The 19,313-nt window shown below is 43.4% G+C and overlaps 1 protein-coding gene across 1 annotated transcript; it reads right to left on the bottom strand.

Annotated features, from left to right (window-relative positions):
- LOC124040303 (zinc finger CCCH domain-containing protein 6) lies at nucleotides 1-18,996 on the bottom strand. Its single transcript, XM_046357365.1, has 15 exons — nucleotides 18,480-18,996; nucleotides 16,368-16,605; nucleotides 15,879-16,016; nucleotides 15,086-15,365; nucleotides 14,674-14,846; nucleotides 13,666-13,803; nucleotides 9,110-9,224; nucleotides 8,384-8,493; nucleotides 7,640-7,923; nucleotides 4,581-4,843; nucleotides 4,258-4,482; nucleotides 3,821-4,000; nucleotides 3,021-3,304; nucleotides 2,732-2,894; nucleotides 1-2,520 (listed from the first exon to the last, which is right to left on the bottom strand). Exons 1-15 carry the CDS (start codon nucleotides 18,569-18,571, stop codon nucleotides 1,253-1,255), a joined length of 3,951 nt encoding a protein of 1,316 aa, XP_046213321.1. The 5' UTR covers nucleotides 18,572-18,996; the 3' UTR covers nucleotides 1-1,252.
- Between the last annotated feature and the right edge of the window lie 317 nt (nucleotides 18,997-19,313).

The raw sequence follows: 19,313 nt of genomic DNA, 5'->3' as shown, positions 1-19,313 counted from the left end.
CACAGTGGAAAAGTAAAATCCTTTATTATCTAAATGTTGAAAGTGCGTGGGTGATGGAGAGAAACAAAATGATGCAGTTTGAGGCCATGTGGCCTGGCGGAGAGTATTGCTGGAGATGGGGGTGTGAGAGGGTCTAGGCAGGGGTGATGTTGTGGATGTTTGTGACTGTATATTGTTGTTATGTATTGGGGGAATAAAAGAGGAATATAAGTAATGTACATGTCCTTTGGCTATACATAAATACATCTCACAACATAAAGGAGGATGTCATGTATGGGTTTTCTTTTTGAAAGACACTGCTTAAAAAGGCATTTCAACATGATGAGCATCTTTGAGTTTGACCATTTAGACAATATCTGATCAACCATATTGACATTATAAAACAAACATGACATAACCCAGATTACACCATTCATAAAAAAACACTGTGTTTATGATACAAAACAAAGCCATTTAAAATGTGACCTAATAGCATATAATAAAAATAAATTCAATTCAGTCAATTTCAAATGTAGCACCATACATAATCACACAAAATGGACCAAATGAAACCCATGTTACACCCGCTTTCAATATTCTAATTTCTTAACCACCAGAGTGAGCATGGAACACAAATGTAAAAGAGTCTGTAAATAATATTAAAATATAAGATCAAAAGGAAAAATTCTAGGTTCTAGGTTTACTTAGTGTTCTGGTATATAGGACTGTATTGTTTGTTTTTTAAATGTTTTTTTTTTTCAAAAGGTGTAGACCTGGCCGAAAATACTGTACTGTTTCATAAAACAACCATTAATACAGTTCCTTAATATTACATATTTTGATATGAAAGTTAAACCTTAATACTGTCCATATCTTAACTCCCTTTCAATGACCAATAACATCCCTATAGACTTAAGATAGTTATACTGTACATAAACCAAGTCTTTGCACAGCCAGCATCTACCCTACTGTCTATGCTGCCATGACCGGTAGCCATATACTGTATAATAACATGATCAAATATCTGTTTGAAGTGACAGACAGGGACTATCTATCAATGTACAATACATTTAGTGACACGTGAGTCTATTCTCAACAGATCCTGAAGAACAGACAGTTTTATATACAGGTGAAATAAATATGTAAAGCTCAATAATAATGATACAAGTTTCTAATAAATGTACAGAACATACAGTATATTTTACTAGGTTGTCAATATATTTAGAAACATTGCAACACAGGAGTGTTTTTATATATTTCAAAATAGGAGTATTTACTGACTGAAAGGGGAGGCAGTGGGGTCGAAGGTCTTGAATACGTCTTTCAGCGGCCTATCGTCTTCTGTCTCCTTCTCCTTTGCTTCCTCCACCTTCTCCTCTTCTCCCTTCTCCTCCTCCAGCTCCTTCTCCTCCTGCTGCTTGGCCTCCTTCTCTACCTGTTTGACCTGTCTGGGGTCTGTGTAGGGGGGCCTGATCAGGCCTGCGAGGGCCTGGATGGGTAGGTGGTGGACCGCAGGGGCAGAGGATTTGACTGGGGAGCTGGGAGGCTCCGACCCTGACATTGTCACTGTAGGAGCAGAGGAGAGGGTAGGAGGTGGACGACTTTTTGACCCAGACCCATCCATGGCGCTCTCGGTACCGCCCTTGACATCCTGTGTGGATACAGACCCTCCAGATCGCTGGGTTGGCGAGAGCGAGGATGATGGTGGAGTTTTAGTGTTAGTGTTGTTTTCTCTCTTGGCTGGTAGTTTGAGGATCCCAGTCTTCCTCGGGGGCTCTGTCTCGTCCCGCTGGCCCTGCTGTGGTGCCTGGTTTCTGGGGTCATAAAGGCTGATGCCCCCTAGCAGGGTGGAGGTGGTGGGGCTCTCTAACCCACCACCGGAGGAGGACAGGCGCCCTGGGGCGTACGGACACAGCTTCTCTGGCTTCTCCGCCTCAGATTTAGATGGAGCTGGCGCCGGGGCTGAAAATGTTAACGTAGTGGTTTTGGAGGAAGAGGTTCCACTAGCACTGCTCCTCTGCAACCTGGGGTCTCCTCCAGCACCCCCACCTCCCCCACCACCTCTCTCCGTCTCCCTCAGGATAGGGAGCTTAGTGTCCACACTACCTGACCGACCTATCCGGGGGTCCACACCCAGGGCCTTGTGTTGCCTGGGATCCAACAACCTCTCTGTTGACCCCCTGGGCTCCAGTGTCCTGGAGGGGAGCCTGCCTAGTCCAACCCCCACACCCAGCACACCCTCCTTCAGACGGGCAGCAACCAGGCGAGGGTCCATGTGTGGAGGGGTGGTGGAGGTGGTTATGGTGGAGTGGTCAGGGGATAAAGTCCTGGTCCTATTGTTGGTTCGGTTCATCTGTGCGTCAGCGATGAGGGGCGGTAGAGGTAGATTGATGGAGTGCTCCTGTTTGGGCACCAGTGAGGGGATGAGATCCTCAGCCGACCAGACCACGGTTGAGGCATAGGCTGGGCGCTGTAACACAACGTCTACACGGATGTGGCTGAACTGCTGCAGCTGGCAGCGTGGGTCGCGGAGCATCACCCCTAAAAGTTAATTTCAGCAACATTTTACGAAATATTGTTATGGACAACAAAGTTTTATATTCTATTCTATTTCATTTCATTCAAATGGCAGATGTCAGTAAGACTATGTATGATGAATACAAATATAAAAAAATATTAAATACTAGGCTAGAAAACAACAACAGCAGCAGCATTCAAAATAAAAATAGGCTTTAAAATATTAGGGTTATACCTGGGCAGGAATCCAAAGGGATGAGAGCAGCCCGCTCTCTTAGCTCCCTCTCCCCATCCTCATCCTCCTCTCTGGCTGGAGCCTTATTGTGGTGGTGGTGCTGCTGCTGGCGATGGTGGTGGAGCTCTGGTTTGAAGGAGTTGGGTGGCTCCAGGGGCCTCACCTTATTAGATTAGATTCAAACACTAATGTCATCAAAGAGGAGATTGGTTTTTCAGCATAAAAGCTCAATACAAAGTAACAACAACAGACATGCACCAGCATTAAACAGTAGGCTAGATATCTATACCTTCCTGGGGTCCCTGGCCTGTCTGGGGCCCCCGCTGGAGTCGGGCTCTTTCCTCATGTCTGGTAGTCTCTGGCGGGGGTCTGCTGCCTTCATACGGGGGTCGCTGGGTGGGGCCCGCTCCTTCTGGAGCCTGGGGTCTCCAGGGGCCAACTGGGGAACAGAGGGGTGTTTGATGGACTGTGGACCCTGCTGGAGCTTCTCATTCTGTTTCTTCAGAGACTTAAGAATGGCCGTGACACAGTTCCCATCCTCGTCATCACTGGAATACCAGTTAGTAGAGTCATCTGAAAGGTGTAGAGTGGGGATCATCAACAAGATTCAGCCAGGGGCCAATTTTTTCTTGAGTGGATGGTTGGGAGGCCGGAACATAATTACAAATAATTTGTAGACTGCAAATTAACCGCAAGAAGCCAAAACAGATATGTTTGACTAAAACATAACAATTTTAAACCTTGATTACATTTATATATGATCTTGTATCTCTCTATTATGTGTGGGAATACTTGGGAACAGATTTCTTAAATTAAAATAACTTGTTTATTGTCTTATGTCCATTTATGAAAAAAATTAAACAAATAGTGGGGAGCCAAATAAAACCACCCGCCAGTTGGGGAACCCTGGTGTAGAGCATGTATGTTATGTTCATGACGATTATACAGTATAAGCATGATTTAAGTATTGCAACCAAGCATACTGTGCAATATCTGTGAAATGTGTACCCTAGTTATTAAATGGTATTGTTTGGTGATGAGTACAAGACTGTTTCACTTTGCTGTAAATCAATAATCCTTCACACTCACCTTTAGGGGTTTTGCCACCTTGTTCCTCAAAACCTTGTGGCTCACTGCCTTGCTGCTGCTGTAGGTGTAGGAGCAGGGCCTTCTGTACTGCAGGGGGTAGGCCCTGCATCTGGGACAGCATTTGGGAGTCAGCGCTCCCCTGCTGTTGGGAGGTGTTCTGACTGAAAGGCATACCCATATCTAATGGAGAGGAGGTGGGGAGATATGAGGAGGAATGTGCAGAGAGTGAGTTTTTAATGAATCAACATCTGTTAACACATCGAAAGAACTGGATATAAAAAAGGAAAGCTATAACAACAGAATAGAATATGGTAATTGCTTGGAGCATTTAGACTGAAAAACCCACATACTGTAAATAATTAAATCCTTGACATAACAAATTGATGGCTATTATTCTGCATTATCTGCTTATTCATTCACATCATTGTAAGACCAACCTCCTTGGCCCATGGCCTGAGCCTGGTTCCTGAAGAAGTTGTTAAAGAACTCTGCAGGGTTTTGGCCCACGGCTCCCATGGTTTGGAACGGCACGTTCATGTTCTGAAGCATCTGCATGGGGTCTGGGAATGGAGGGAACGGTGGAGGGGGCCTCTGGAGGTTCATGTTCATATTGGGGTTCAAGTTCATATTTGGTCGGTGACCCAGGAAGGGTGGTGGCGGACCTGGAGACAGGAAAAAACAGCAAATGATAGGTTTTAATTAATCAAACTACAGATGCATTGAAAGAACCCAAAGTAATGAGAAGAAAGCTAGTAAATACCTGGAGGTGGTGGCATGGGGAACCCATGGGGTGGTTGGTGTTGGGGGTGCTGTCCAGGGGGGTTCTGCTGTTGCTGCATTGGTGGCCCAGTGTGGGATGGATAGGGAGGAGAGGGACCCCCCATGGAGCCAGGGGGAGACCCCGGAGGGAGGACAGGGGGTGGGCCATTGGATCCACTCTGCTGTATGTTGTCATCGGGCCCCCCTCCACCAAACTCATCACCCTGAAACTGGCCTCCAGACTGACAGTTGAAGTTGGATCCACTGCAACCCCCCAAAATATGCATTAATTAATTCAGGTTTTTTTATAACAAATTTAATGGGATAATAAACACAGTGTACAAAACATTAAGAACACCTTCCTAATATTGAGTTGCCTCCCCCTAGAACAGCCTCAATACGTTGGGCAACAACTCTACAAGGTGTTGAAAGTATCCCAAAGGGATGCTGACCCATGTTGATTCCAATGCTTCCCACAGTTGTGTGAAGTTGGCTGGATGTCCTTTGGGTGGTGGACCACTCTTGATACACATGGAAAACTGTTGAGCGTTAAAAACCCAGCAGCGTTGCAGTTCTTGACACAAACCGGTGCACCTGGCACCTACTACCATACCCCGTTCAAAGGCACGTACATTTTTGTCTTGCCCATTCACCCTCTGAATGACACACATACACAACCCATGTCTCAATTGTGTCAAGGCTTAAAAATCCTTCTTTAATACTGATTGAAGTGGATTTAACAAGACATCAATAAGGGATCATAGCTTTCATCAGGATTCTCCTGGTCCGTCTGGTACTGTATTTATCACAGAATAACACAAACTGGCTCTAACCAGAATAGAAAGAGGAGTGGGAGGCCCCGGTGCACAACTGAGTAAGAGCATGGACTTTTGTCCATCTTTTTTTAAAGAAAAGCACATTTTTTGTCCATTAAATTAACAAAATTGATCAGAAATACCATGCAGGCATTGTTAATGTTGTAAATGAAGAGGCGACTCCAGGATGCTGACCTTCTAGGCAGAGTTGGAAAAAAATAACCATATCTCAGACTGGCCAATAAAAAGAAAAGATTAAGATGGGCAAAAGAACAGACACTGGACAGAGGAACTCTGCCTAGAAGGCCAGCATCCCGGAGTCTTCTCTTCACTGTAGACGTTGAGACTGGTGTTTTGCGGGTGCTATTTAATGAAGCTGCCAGTTGAGGACTTGTGAGGCGTCTGTTTCTCAAACTAGACACTCTAATCTACTTGTCGTCTTGCTCAGTTGTGCACCGGGGCCTCCCACTCCTCTTTCTATTCTGGTTAGAGACAGTTTGCACTGTTCTGTGAAGGGAGTTGTACACCGCATTGTACGAGATCTTCAGTTTCTTGGCAATTTCTCGCATGGAATAGCCTTCATTTCTTAGAACAAGAATAGACTGTCACGTTTCAGAAGAAAGTTCTTTGTTTCTGGCCATTTTGAGCATGTAATCGAACCCACAAATGCTGATGCTCTAGATACTCAACTAGTCTAAAGAAGGACAGTTTTATTTATTCTTTAATTAGAACCGTTTTTAGCTGTGCTAACATAATTGCAAAAGGGTTTTCTAATGATCAATTAGCCTTTTAAAATTATAAACTTGGATTAGCTAACAAAACGTGCCATTGGAACACAGGAGTGATGGTTGCTGATGATGGGCCTCTGTACGCCTATGTAGATAATCCATTAAAAATCAGCCGTTTCCAGCTACAATAGTCATTTACAAGATTAACAATGTCTACCCTTTATTTGTGATCAATTTGATGTTATTTTAATGGACAAAAATATATACTTTTCTTTCAAAAACAAAGACATTTCTAAGTGACCCCAAACTTTTGAATGGTAGTGTATATATTAAAGAGAATATTATACACAGTTGAAGTCGGAAGTTTACATACACCTGAGCCAAATAGATTTAAATTCAGTTTTTCCAAAATTCCTGACATTTAATCCTAGTTAAAATGACCTGTTTTAGGTCAGTTAGGATCACCACTTTATTTTAAGAATGTGAAATGTCAGAATAATAGTAGAGAATGATTTATTTCAGCTTTTATTTCTTTCATCACATTCCCAGTGGGTCAGAAGTTCTCCAAAAAGTACGTTCTTTGTCCCCATGTGCAGTTGCAAACCATAGTCTGGCTTTTTAATGGCGGTTTTGGAGCAGTGACTTCTTCCTTGCTGGGTGGCCTTTCAGGTTATGTCAATATGGGGCGGCAGGGTAGCCTAGTGGTTAGAGCGTTGGACTAGTAACCGGAAGGTTGCAAGTTCAAATCCCCGAGCTGACAAGGTACAAATCTGTCGTTCTGCCCCTGAACAGGCAGTTAACCCACTGTTCCTAGCCCGTCATTGAAAATAAGAATTTGTTCTTAACTGACTTGCCTAGTTAAATATAGGACTTGTTTTTACTGTGGAAATAGCTGCGTGGTCCCACTGTGTTTATAATTGCGTACTATTGTTTGTACAGATGAACGTGGTACCTTCAGGGGTCTGGAAATTGCTCCCAAGGATGAACCAGACTTGACGAGGTCTACAATTTGTTTTCTGAGGTCTTGGCTGATTTCTTATGATTTTCCCATGATGTCAACCAAAGAGGCACCTAGTTTGAAGGTAGGCCTTGAAATAATTCCACAGGTACACCTCCAATTGACTCAAATGATGTCAATTATCCTATCAGAAGCTTCTAAAGCCATCACATAATTTTTTGGAATTTTACAAGCTGTTTAAAAGCAGTCAGCTTAGTGTATGTAAACTTCTGACCCACCGGAATTGTGATACAGTGAATTATAAGTGAAATCATCTGTCTGTAAACAATTGTTGGCAAAATTACTTGTGTCATTCACAAAGTAGATGTCCTAACTGACTTGCCAAAACTATAGTTTGTTAACAAGAAATTTGTGGAGTGGTTGAAAAATTACTTTTAATGGCTCCAACCTAAGTGTATGTAAACTTCTGACTTCAACTGTATACTGACAAATTGTGCAAAAAAACATTTACATTATACTGAAGATTATGTGAGCGCATGTAAGGTAAAAGTAAAGTTACCTTTGAGCAATCTTCTGAGCCAGGTCCACTGTAGGTTTCACCACAATCTCAAACAGAGAGGGGATCTTCTTTCCCCCGGAGTTCCCCCCACTGCTTCCCCCCTCCTGTGGGCTGGAGGGTCCAGGACCAGGGTTAGGACCTCCAGACCCAGGACCACCGGGACCCGGTGTGGGCAGCAGCCCCACCCCAGGAGGGGGTTTAGGCAGAGGGGCAATCCCCTGTTTCCTCAGGTCCTCCAACTCCATCTCATCTTCATGGGCGATCTCCTCCTCTGTGTTGATTATCTGAAGACAATACATAGGGCACACAATGAAGCAAACAATCTGATGCAGAAGCTATACTCTTCACTGTATGGCTGTGGGTAAGGAACTAGTGAACTACTGTTCAGAATTTAGACTTTTGATAGATGACGCTATTAGATGTTACTATTTTGATCCACACACAATCACTAAGTTGTTAGTGTAATGGTTTTAAAACGCAGACCGTTTAGACTGGGGGTAGGCAACCATGGTCCTGGAGGGCCGCAGGCACTTCATGTTTTTCATTTAACCAACCTGGAAGACCAGGTGTGTTGAATGTAGGCAATCACTGAACTGATCAATTAGCTCAGTTGGTCTGGCGTGGTGCCTAGTTGGTACAAAATCCTGTAGTACCTGCTGCACTCCAGGAACAGGGTTGTCTAGTCCTGGTTTAGACACACAATATTTCAGTTTGTGGCGTTTATTATTATGATGTTTTTCTTACCTTATCAAGCAGGTCTTTGGTCACATCATTCAAAGGATCATGCGAGAATTTACAGTTGTCTCCCTGATAACACTTGGCTCCAGTATGAAAAAACTTACAGGGATATTCACGTACAGCCACGAGTCAAGGACAAGTATGGAGGAATAAATGTATTACAAATAAGTGTATTACAATTGTCTGTTTTTATGTGGTGAAGCCAAAGACACATTTTCACATTGTGTGGACAATAACGTTTTTCTAATTCTACAGAATACATCAAAGTTTAAATCTGGACTCTAGACTCACATATTAGTACATATTACATTGCATATCAATATAGGACATCACTTATCTCACATGCAATAAAACACACATATTACATTGTATTTTATGAAGAGAGTTTCTGGCCTAGTCAATATTTGACGGCCATCTACTGACCCAATGAGTCATCATGACTAAACAGATGAGGGAAGTCAACTAATTCCTCTCACATGAAGTTGATCAGATAAGCATGAACCCTCTAGAGTTAGAGTAATGGTTTCATTCCAGGGTTGGGGTCAATTCCATTTCAATCCAGTCATTTCAGATAGTAAACTTAAATTCCAATTCCAATCCATTGCTTATCAAAGAGGAATTGGAATTTCAGTTACCTTCATGAATTAACCTAATAAAAAATAGATTTGGCAATTCCACGCAACGACAGAAACAATTGCAGAATATTTGTTGGTGATTCATATTGAAGGATATTGTGCATGTAGATGCAGTTGTCTCCTTTACTGCAGTATCCTTGGAGGTAGAATTTACACAGCTCCTTCTTCTTGTCTGGAGTAACCAGCTCATGTTCAAACTTACACTGGTCCCCCTGAAAGAGAGTGAATATGATGTGAGGCAGACAGAGATAGAATACAAGGTTGTTCTTTTTAAAGCAAATCAGCATACCAGCCTAAAAAGTACATTGATTTATTTTGCACTGCCATGATACTAATACAATATAGACCTAAGCAGATCATAGATACTTATAACAAGGCTTATAATTATGAGCGTGCCATAATGCATTATACCTGTAGACCTCCGGTAGTGTACCCAAAATTTCTGTTGTTACATTCACCTCAGAGGTGCCGACTTGACTTGCCTTAACTTGATGCAGTCCCTCTAGGAAGTATTTAACTTGATGCAGTCCCTCTAGGAAGTATTTACCTTGATACATCGTCTCTCCAGGAAGTATTTACCTTGATGCAGTCCATCTAGGAAGTATTTACCTTGATACATCATCCCTCCAGGAAGTATTTGTCATGTTTTGTCTTATATTGTCTTGTCATTTTGCTTTTCCTTCTGTTCGTTTTCCCCCTGCTGGTCTTTTTAGGTTCGTTCCCTTTTTTCTCTCTCCCTCCCTCTCTCTCTTCTCTCTATCGTTCCGTTCCTGCTCCCAGCTGTTCCTATTCCCCTAATCAATCATTTAGTCTTTCCACTCCTGTTCCCTATCTTTTCCCCTGATTAGAGTCCCTATTTCTCCCCTTGTTTTCCGTTTCTGTCCTGTCGGATCCTTGTATATTGTTCACCGTGCTGTGTCTTTGTATCGCCCTGTCGTGTCGTGTTTCCCTCAGATGCTGCGTGGTGAGCAGGTGTCTGAGTCTGCTACGGTCAAGTGCCTTCCCGAGGCAACCTACAGTTTATGATCGAGTCTCCAGTCTGTTCTCGTCATTACGAGTGGAATTGTTTTTTATGCTTTATTTACCGCTCCGATTTGTCTAGGAGTATTGCATATTTCCTTTACTGGATTAAAGACTCTGTTTTCGCCAAGTCGCTTTTGGGTCCTCATTCACCTGCATAACAGAAGGATCCGACCAAAGAATGGACCCAGCGACTACAGACGCTCGTAACACTGCCGTCGAGATCCAAGGAGCCATGCTCGGCAGACACGAGCAGGAATTGTCTGCTGCTCGTCATGCCGTGGAGAACCTGGCCGCTCAGGTTTCCGACCTCTCTGGACAGTTCCAGAGTCTTCGTCTCGTGCCACCTGTTACTTCCTGGTCTGCCGAGCCTCCGGAACCTAGGGTTAATAACCCACCTTGTTACTCCGGGCAGCCCACGGAGTGCCGCTCCTTTCTCACCCAGTGTGATATTGTGTTCTCTCTCAACCCAACACATACTCTAGAGAGAGAGCTCGGGTTGCTTACGTCATATCACTCCTTACTGGCCGGGCTCGAGAGTGGGGCACAGCTGTCTGGGAGGCAAGGGCTGATTGTTCTAACAATTACCAGAACTTTAAAGAGGAGATGATTCGGGTTTTTGACCGTTCAGTTTTTGGTAGGGAGGCTTCTAGGGCCCTGGCTTCCCTATGCCAAGGTGATCGATCCATAACGGATTACTCTATAGAGTTTCGCACTCTTGCTGCCTCTAGTGACTGGAACGAGCCGGCGCTGCTCGCTCGTTTTCTGGAGGGACTCCACGCAGTGGTTAAAGATGAGATTCTCTCCCGGGAGGTTCCTTCCAGTGTGGACTCTTTGATTGCTCTCGCCATCCGCATAGAACGACGGGTAGATCTTCGTCGCCAAGCTCGTGGAAGAGAGCTCGCGTCAACGGTGTTTCCCTGCTCCGCATCGCAACCATCTCCCTCCTCTGGCTCAGAGACTGAGCCCATGCAGCTGGGAGGTATTCGCATCTCGACTAAGGAGAGGGAACGGAGGATCACCAACCGCCTGTGCCTCTATTGCGGACTTGCTGGACATTTTGTCAATTCATGTCCAGTAAAAGCCAGAGCTCATCAGTAAGCGGAGGGCTACTGGTGAGCGCTACTACTCAGGTCTCTCCATCTAGATCCTGTACTACTATGTCGGTCCATCTACGCTGGACCGGTTCGGGTGCTACATGCAGTGCCTTGATAGACTCTGGGGCTGAGGGTTGTTTCATGGACGAAGCATGGGCTCGGAAACATGACATTCCTTTCAGACAGTTAAACAAGCCTACGCCCATGTTCGCCTTAGATGGTAGTCATCTTCCCAGTATCAGATTAGAGACACTACCTTTAACCCTCACAGTATCTGGTAACCACAGTGAGACTATTTCTTTTTTGATTTTTCGTTCACCTTTTACACCTGTTGTTTTGGGTCATCCCTGGCTAGTATGTCATAATCCTTCTATTAATTGGTCTAGTAATTCTATCCTATCCTGGAACGTTTCTTGTCATGTGAAGTGTTTAATGTCTGCCATCCCTCCCGTTTCTTCTGTCCCCACTTCTCAGGAGGAACCTGGCGATTTGACAGGAGTGCCGGAGGAATATCATGATCTGCGCACGGTCTTCAGTCGGTCCCGAGCCAACTCCCTTCCTCCTCACCGGTCGTATGATTGTAGTATTGATCTTCTTCCGGGGACCACTCCTCCTCGGGGTAGACTATACTCTCTGTCGGCTCCCGAACGTAAGGCTCTCGAGGATTATTTGTCTGTGTCTCTTGACGCCGGTACCATAGTGCCTTCTTCTTCTCCGGCCGGGGCGGGGTTCTTTTTTGTTAAGAAAAAGGACGGTACTCTGCGCCCCTGCGTGGATTATCGAGGGCTGAATGACATAACGGTTAAGAATCGTTATCCGCTTCCCCTTATGTCATCAGCCTTCGAGATTCTGCAGGGAGCCAGGTGCTTTACTAAGTTGGACCTTCGTAACGCTTACCATCTCGTGCGCATCAGAGAGGGGGACGAGTGGAAAACGGCGTTTAACACTCCGTTAGGGCATTTTGAGTACCGGGTTCTGCCGTTTGGTCTCGCCAATGCGCCAGCTGTTTTTCAGGCATTAGTTAATGATGTTCTGAGAGACATGCTGAACATCTTTGTTTTTGTCTACCTTGACGATATCCTGATTTTTTCACCGTCACTCGAGATTCATGTTCAGCACGTTCGACGTGTTCTCCAGCGCCTTTTAGAGAATTGTCTCTACGTGAAGGCTGAGAAGTGCTCTTTTCATGTCTCCTCCGTTACTTTTCTCGGTTCCGTTATTTCCGCTGAAGGCATTCAGATGGATTCCGCTAAGGTCCAAGCTGTCAGTGAGTGGCCCGTTCCAAGGTCACGTGTCGAGTTGCAGCGCTTTCTAGGTTTCGCTAATTTCTATCGGCGTTTCATTCGTAATTTCGGTCAAGTTGCTGCCCCTCTCACAGCTCTTACTTCTGTCAAGACGTGTTTTAAGTGGTCCGGTTCCGCCCAGGGAGCTTTTGATCTTCTAAAAGAACGTTTTACGTCCGCTCCTATCCTCGTTACTCCTGACGTCACTAGACAATTCATTGTCGAGGTTGACGCTTCAGAGGTAGGCGTGGGAGCCATTCTATCCCAGCGCTTCCAGTCTGACGATAAGGTTCATCCTTGCGCTTATTTTTCTCATCGCCTGTCGCCATCTGAACGCAACTATGATGTGGGTAACCGCGAACTGCTCGCCATCCGCTTAGCCCTAGGCGAATGGCGACAGTGGTTGGAGGGGGCGACCGTTCCTTTTGTCGTTTGGACAGACCATAAGAACCTTGAGTACATCCGTTCTGCCAAACGACTTAATGCTCGTCAAGCTCGTTGGGCGTTGTTTTTCGCTCGTTTCGAGTTTGTGATTTCTTACCGTCCGGGTAGCAAGAACACCAAGCCTGATGCCTTATCCCGTCTTTTTTTTTTCTAGGAAGTATTTACCTTGATACATCGTCCCTCCAGGAAGTATTTACCTTGATGCAGTCCCTCTAGGAAGTATTTACCTTGATGCAGTCCCTCTAGGAAGTATTTACCTTGATGCAGTCCCTCTATGAAGTATTTACCTTGATACATCGTCCCTCTAGGAAGTATTTACCTTGATGCAGTCCATCTAGGAAGTATTTACCTTGATACATCGTCCCCCTAGGAAGTATTTACCTTGATGTAGTCCCTCTAGGAAGTATTTACCTTGATACAGTCCCTCTAGGAAGTATTTACCTTGATGCAGTCCCTCTAGGAAGTATTTACCTTGATGCAGTCCCTCTAGGAAGTATTTACCTGGATGCAGTCCCTCTAGGAAGTATTTACTTTGATGCATCGTCCCTCTAGGAAGTATTTACCTTGATACAGTCCCTCTAGGAAGTATTTACCTTGATACATCGTCCCTCTAGGAAGTATTTACCTTGATACATCGTCCCTCTAGGAAGTATTTACCTTGATGCAGTCCCTCTAGGAATTATTTACCTTGATACAGTCCCTCTAGGAAGTATTTACCTTGATGCAGTCCCTCTAGGAAGTATTTACCTTGATACATCGTCCCTCTAGGATGTATTTAACTTGATGCAGTCCCTCTAGGAAGTATTTACCTTGATGCATCGTCCCTCTAGGAAGTATTTACAGATGTATCTCCCATTGTGTTCCACCGTGTGTTGGTTAATGAACTCCTTGGTCATAATGGGACGCTTCTTCTGAAAACCACCCGGAGGGCCCTTCCCACCACCCTCCTATGGATAAGACAAGCAAAGGGACAACATTGGTCTGAAGCAGACTGTAAAAAATATAGACGAAGCCATCAATGACGTCACCCTATTGTTTCCTATGAGAATGCTCAGTGGTGCATTTGATGACCAGGAAGTGTCATTACAGCATGTCGCCATCTTGCTACAGGGAGAGATTTTTGGAAACATTGCAGTTTGAGCTGCTCTAGGAAGTGATGTTGCAAGCTAGCTCAGTGCTGCCCCCTCTCATGGAGTATCTAAACTTGAAGGCCGATTGAGGTACTACAGGCCTCCATTAGCAACTAAATGATCCCTTTGTCTGTGTGTGATTTTAAAGTACCATACAAATCCCCATTTCGCCATTCACTATAATGGAGCGTCCTGTTTTCTAGAAACAATGCCTGCAGTAACGCAGGTGGCCTTCAACTTCAAATCCACAATGCAAGTGGGCAGTCATTCTCTCCTGGTCTGAAGGTAACAGGTAGATTCTAACAATACTAGATTTTTATATAGAGAAATTATCTTTGCTCTGACATTTCTTCTATAAAATTAAAATAAAAACACCAGGAGGGCCCTTACTTCCTTCTTATGGACAAGGTCACCAAAGGGACCAAATGGATTGGTCTGAACTCTAAACCAACTGAGGTACATTCTAACAATTCTATTGCACCTTCTCAATTAGTCTTTTCTAGATTCCTCTCATCTTCTCTCCTCATCACCTTCTCAAACTGGATTGGAGAAGATCCAAGATCCTTCCCCTCTGACCTTCTTCTCCAATGCTTTTTGAAAAGGAGACGAGGAGAGAGGATGCAAGCAATTGAGGAAAGACATTGGGAAAGCGCCTGAATTGCAATTTACGCCATCTTTGTTCTTTACCTGCTTCATCCCCTCTCCGGCCTGCTCGGCCCCCCCGCCTCGCCCTCGGCCACGCCCCCAGTTCTTGTTGCCCTTCATCTGCTGCATCTGCTTCTTGTTGTTCTTGTTGAGCATGTTTCCCCGCCCCCTTCCTCCCACTCCACCTCCTCTGCCTCGCCCCCGCTGACTACCAACTGAAAAACACAACAACCATTAAAAGTCAGAACAACAGGATCTAATACATAGATCTTTGTAAAACATTTATGTAAGCTGCAATAAAATAAAAAACACATTTGTCAGAGGTGATATGAAAATCCAAAATGGACACACTTTACACTACTATAGCCACTAGACTTAACTTCGACAAACTTGAATATCATTTGACAAGACATTTCAACACAAAATCAACACAATTCACACAGGCCATACATACACTGCTGCTGTTGTTGTTTCTGCATGCCCTTCATGCCACCCCTCTTCATCTGGTCCTTGGAACCGCGTCCCCTGCCCAGGCCTTGGCTAGGAGATATAGAGTCTTTCCCCTGCCACATCTCCTCCTCATCATAATCACCCCCCTCTCCCTCATAGTCATACTTGTCTTCGCTGTAGTCGCTGTACTTGTCATAGTCACCACTACCACTCCTGTGTCGGCCTGCTGACCTCTCTGACCTCTGTGGGTTGCCATGGCCACCACTTGATGGATCACACCCATGCTGGAGGAGTCAGTCAGAAGAGATGGTATTGTTGTTATTGAAAAGGTATTGTATATGGTAAAAATGCTTGTTTATGCATGCCTATAGGCCCTGTGATAGACTAGTGTCCTGTCCAGGGAGTGTACTTGTAAATCACAAGCTGCCTCCTGATAGGCTCCTGCCCTATGGGCTGTTCTGGCTCAGACAAGGCTTACTTGTCCAAGGCTCACTTACTTACTTATACATGCCTATAAATACTTTAAATATATGTAACAAAAATATAAATGCAACATGCAACAATTTAAAAACTTTTACTCAGTTACAGTTGAAATCAGTCAACTGAAATAAATAAATTAGGCCCTAAATTAGGATTTCATACGACCAATGGCCATATGGCCCAATTATGGATTTCATACGACCAATGGCCATATGGCCCAGCCAATCAGAATGAGGTTTTCCCCACAAAAGTTCCACCCTTCAATGCTTATGTTTATAAATTCACATATAAATGTTACCAAACAATGAAATATTCACCTGAGCTGACTGGCCATCATAGTCACCACCACGGTGTGACCTGTCTTGGTTCTTCTTGTTCTTGGGCCTGTCTCTCTCTGGTCTCTCCAGGGAAGACTCATAGCTGTCAGAACTGGAGCTACTGGAGGGGGAGTGATGCTGGGAGAGAGGAGAGCAAATACTTAGGATGGTATTATGACTTCATTCACATTTTCTGTCTCCCACTGAAATTAATGAATGACGTAAACAAATGTTTGAGTTGTAAGTGCTTATCTCAACTGAATCGGGTCCATAGAGAAAAACTGAGGAAGTAGAAAATATCTAAATAAATTGATTTGTAGGTCTAAAGGTCAATTAAGTCAAATCAAAACCTGAAGGTCTACAAAATCAAAAGCAGTGCTTTACATGCTGAATTGAAGGATTTTGCAGACCGAACATATTTGTGATTGTAATTTTTGGAGGACTCTACTTTAACGATGCCAGGTGTTGATTTCATGATTCTGGTCTTACTTTCCGACTGTCGCGTCTCCTTCTCTTTGACCTCCTCTTCTCTCTTGTTTTTTTGTATCTTTTTCTGGAGTGCCTGTGTGTCTTGTCTTCTTTCTCTATGTCTTTTTCCTTTTCTTTCTCATTTTCTTTTACTTTCTCTTCCTTTTCTTCATTCACTTCTTTGACTTCTTCTTTGCTCTCCTCTTCAATCCCAATCCCTTCATCATCTATTTCTCCATCTTCCAATTCACCATCCTCTCTTTAAACAGAACATAACATGTCAATATCAATTTAGAGAATCAAAAAGTGGACAGGAAACCAAATAGGCCATTTTCAATCTCAGTAAACTGCTGTGTCAAAATCAACTTTCCTATCAAACCGAAATTACACTTTTAGAGACATTTAAGAAGAAATTGCTTGAATGAACTTCAGTGTTCTACAGAATTAGAAACAACTGTGTTTTTGTCAATAAATCACTAGAAATATCCACTTTTGTATTTTTTGGTGAGAATCCCATCAACCCTCTAGCACCCTATTCTATGGGCCAGATACACATATGAAGCATTTGTGATTTTACATTGAGGTAAACAAATGTTGTGATTTTGATATATAGGTAAACAAATGTTGTGATTTTAACATGTAGGTAAACAAGTGTTGTGATTTTAGCATTCAGGTAAACAAATGTTGTGACTTTGACATGTAGGTAAATAAATGTTGTGATTTTAACATTCTGGTAAACAAATGTTGTGACTAACATTCCGGTTAAACTAAAGAGGTGGGGTGAGTTTGTCAGCGCAAATTTGATGTGTTCAGGCAAAATGTGATAATTCACACAGTTCATGTACTGTAAGTCAGGGCATAAATGTATTCTCAGGGTAAAGGGACAGTAGTAGAAACAGGGGTCTATGTAATTAAGACGTACTAAGCTGCAATTTAATATCAAACAACTTGTGCTGATAAAGGAATAGTTATGGGATATGAATGAGCTGGTTGGGGCATGTAATAGCTTTCTTTGTTGAAGATGTGCATGCTGGATGTTTGCAATGGGGATAGGTGACAATATATGAACTGCTACATGTTCATATAATGACCGTAGAGTTCAGATTGGTTGGTGTTGGGCCTTAGTATAAAGTGGATGCATTTCAAAAGATGGGAAACACTGGCAATTGAAATAAACAACATATACATTCCTGTTGATAAATATCATGCTTATTCATGCATATCTCCACCAATAATTGTGTTACTTGTTGATGTGAAACCAGAAATTCACACAGGTCATTCCATACCAGGTGCATGACCCATATTTTTAAAGTGAGGTCCTAAATATGCTAATTGACTACCTGTACTGATTTGGTTACTATTCCGGTTTGGGCATTTCTACTGAAATCAAGTCAAACTTTTTTTTAAATATATATATATCAGAAGTGGCCATTTCTTTTTATATATCATATATAATGTAGTTCCCACAAACTTAAAACTAATGCTGCATTAAAAGCATCTTTCTTTTTTTCCCCAGTGGTGCAAGCTAAACATCTAACAACACTGGCAAATAGATCAAATTAAAGGGGCTTCTAATGATTGTGAGAGGGTGTGGGAGTTATAGACATCATCAACTGACAGAGACAGTCATTCAACACTGGCATTACAGCACAGCAGAGGCAGATTCTCATTCACAATTCTCTCAGCAATTTGTGTGGTGTTCGATAGGGGGTGGTAAAGAAGCGCATCATGACTGGGGCGGGGCTACGGCTATTACATCGTCGACATTTACATAACCCCCTACAGAATGCAACAATATGATATGACCATGATAACTAAACCAAACCCATCCCATATCCTCACTCAGTCAATGATACAGTGGAACATTGATGCGATGTCGCTATGCTTCCAAATGGGTGTTTCGTGATGGGAACTATGTTTTGGACAGCGGGATAATGTTACTAGTACCTCGCTATAACGCATGCATGAAATAATCATATGTGAAAAGGCCCGACTTCAACAACGGAGCGTTGTCTGAGTCATTCGAATACAAATTCGGCTCATAACACAACAGTAACACAAGCATGTTGTTGAGACGCACAGATGAGTGGGTAAAGAAGATATAATTCCAGACAGATAAGAATGTTACTCGACCTTTCCTCCTCTGCAAGCTCAGAGTCTGTCATGTTTTTGTCAAGAACAACAACGGGGGTTGGGGGACTGGAGACCAGGCTCACAGAAGCCATGGACGGTAGGTGGAAACAACAACGGTTGGAAATGCCTTTCTCCTTTCGAAACAAGACTGAGTTGTTGTAGGCTATTCAGTCTGAGGCCGTTGGTGTTGGGTTGTGTCGTGAGAAATGCTGGTAGATTTCATGGAGACTGGAAAAAACTCACGGTAACCGTTACAAGTCTCAAACAGAGACAGGCAACAGACATTCTTTCTCCTCTCTCATTTCAATGACGTATTAACCCAGCAAGCACAGCTTGATACCCCGCTTTGTTATTATCATCCCGCCGGTTGACTGCTGCCATGGTATCGAGATATTGGAGACGGAGGGAGAAACACACAGATTTGTAACAATTTTCGTTGGTTTCAGCATCTTCATCGTCATAGGACATTGCGCCCGAAACATGTTCTCAAAATGGCTTCTCGGAAACCGAAGAACATCCTATTTTTTTAATGTATTCTTCCACGTATAATGTCCTATCAGAGACAAGGTACACCAAAACACTACAAAGTAATTGGTCCAAATATTGTTGCGGGATCTTTTGCTATACCCATTGGCCTAAAAATGTGTCCATTTTTTTTTGCACCTTGTGCAAGAATAAAGGGTATAAGGCTCACTAGAGAAGTTAACAATGTCGTTGTCAGCGGACTGATTTGTAAAATTGACATTCTTGTTTTCTGTATTTCTCACAGATCATAATCTTTTGCCTTATAAATTGTATGGAATAAAATCAATAACGATCTTTATGCTGTTATAT

Source organism: Oncorhynchus gorbuscha, linkage group LG07 (assembly GCF_021184085.1).
Source record: "Oncorhynchus gorbuscha isolate QuinsamMale2020 ecotype Even-year linkage group LG07, OgorEven_v1.0, whole genome shotgun sequence".
In the NCBI taxonomy this organism is placed as follows: domain Eukaryota; kingdom Metazoa; phylum Chordata; class Actinopteri; order Salmoniformes; family Salmonidae; genus Oncorhynchus; species Oncorhynchus gorbuscha.
The sequence above is the reverse complement of the archived record's forward strand: the minus strand, read 5'-3'. Positions and strand labels throughout refer to the sequence as shown.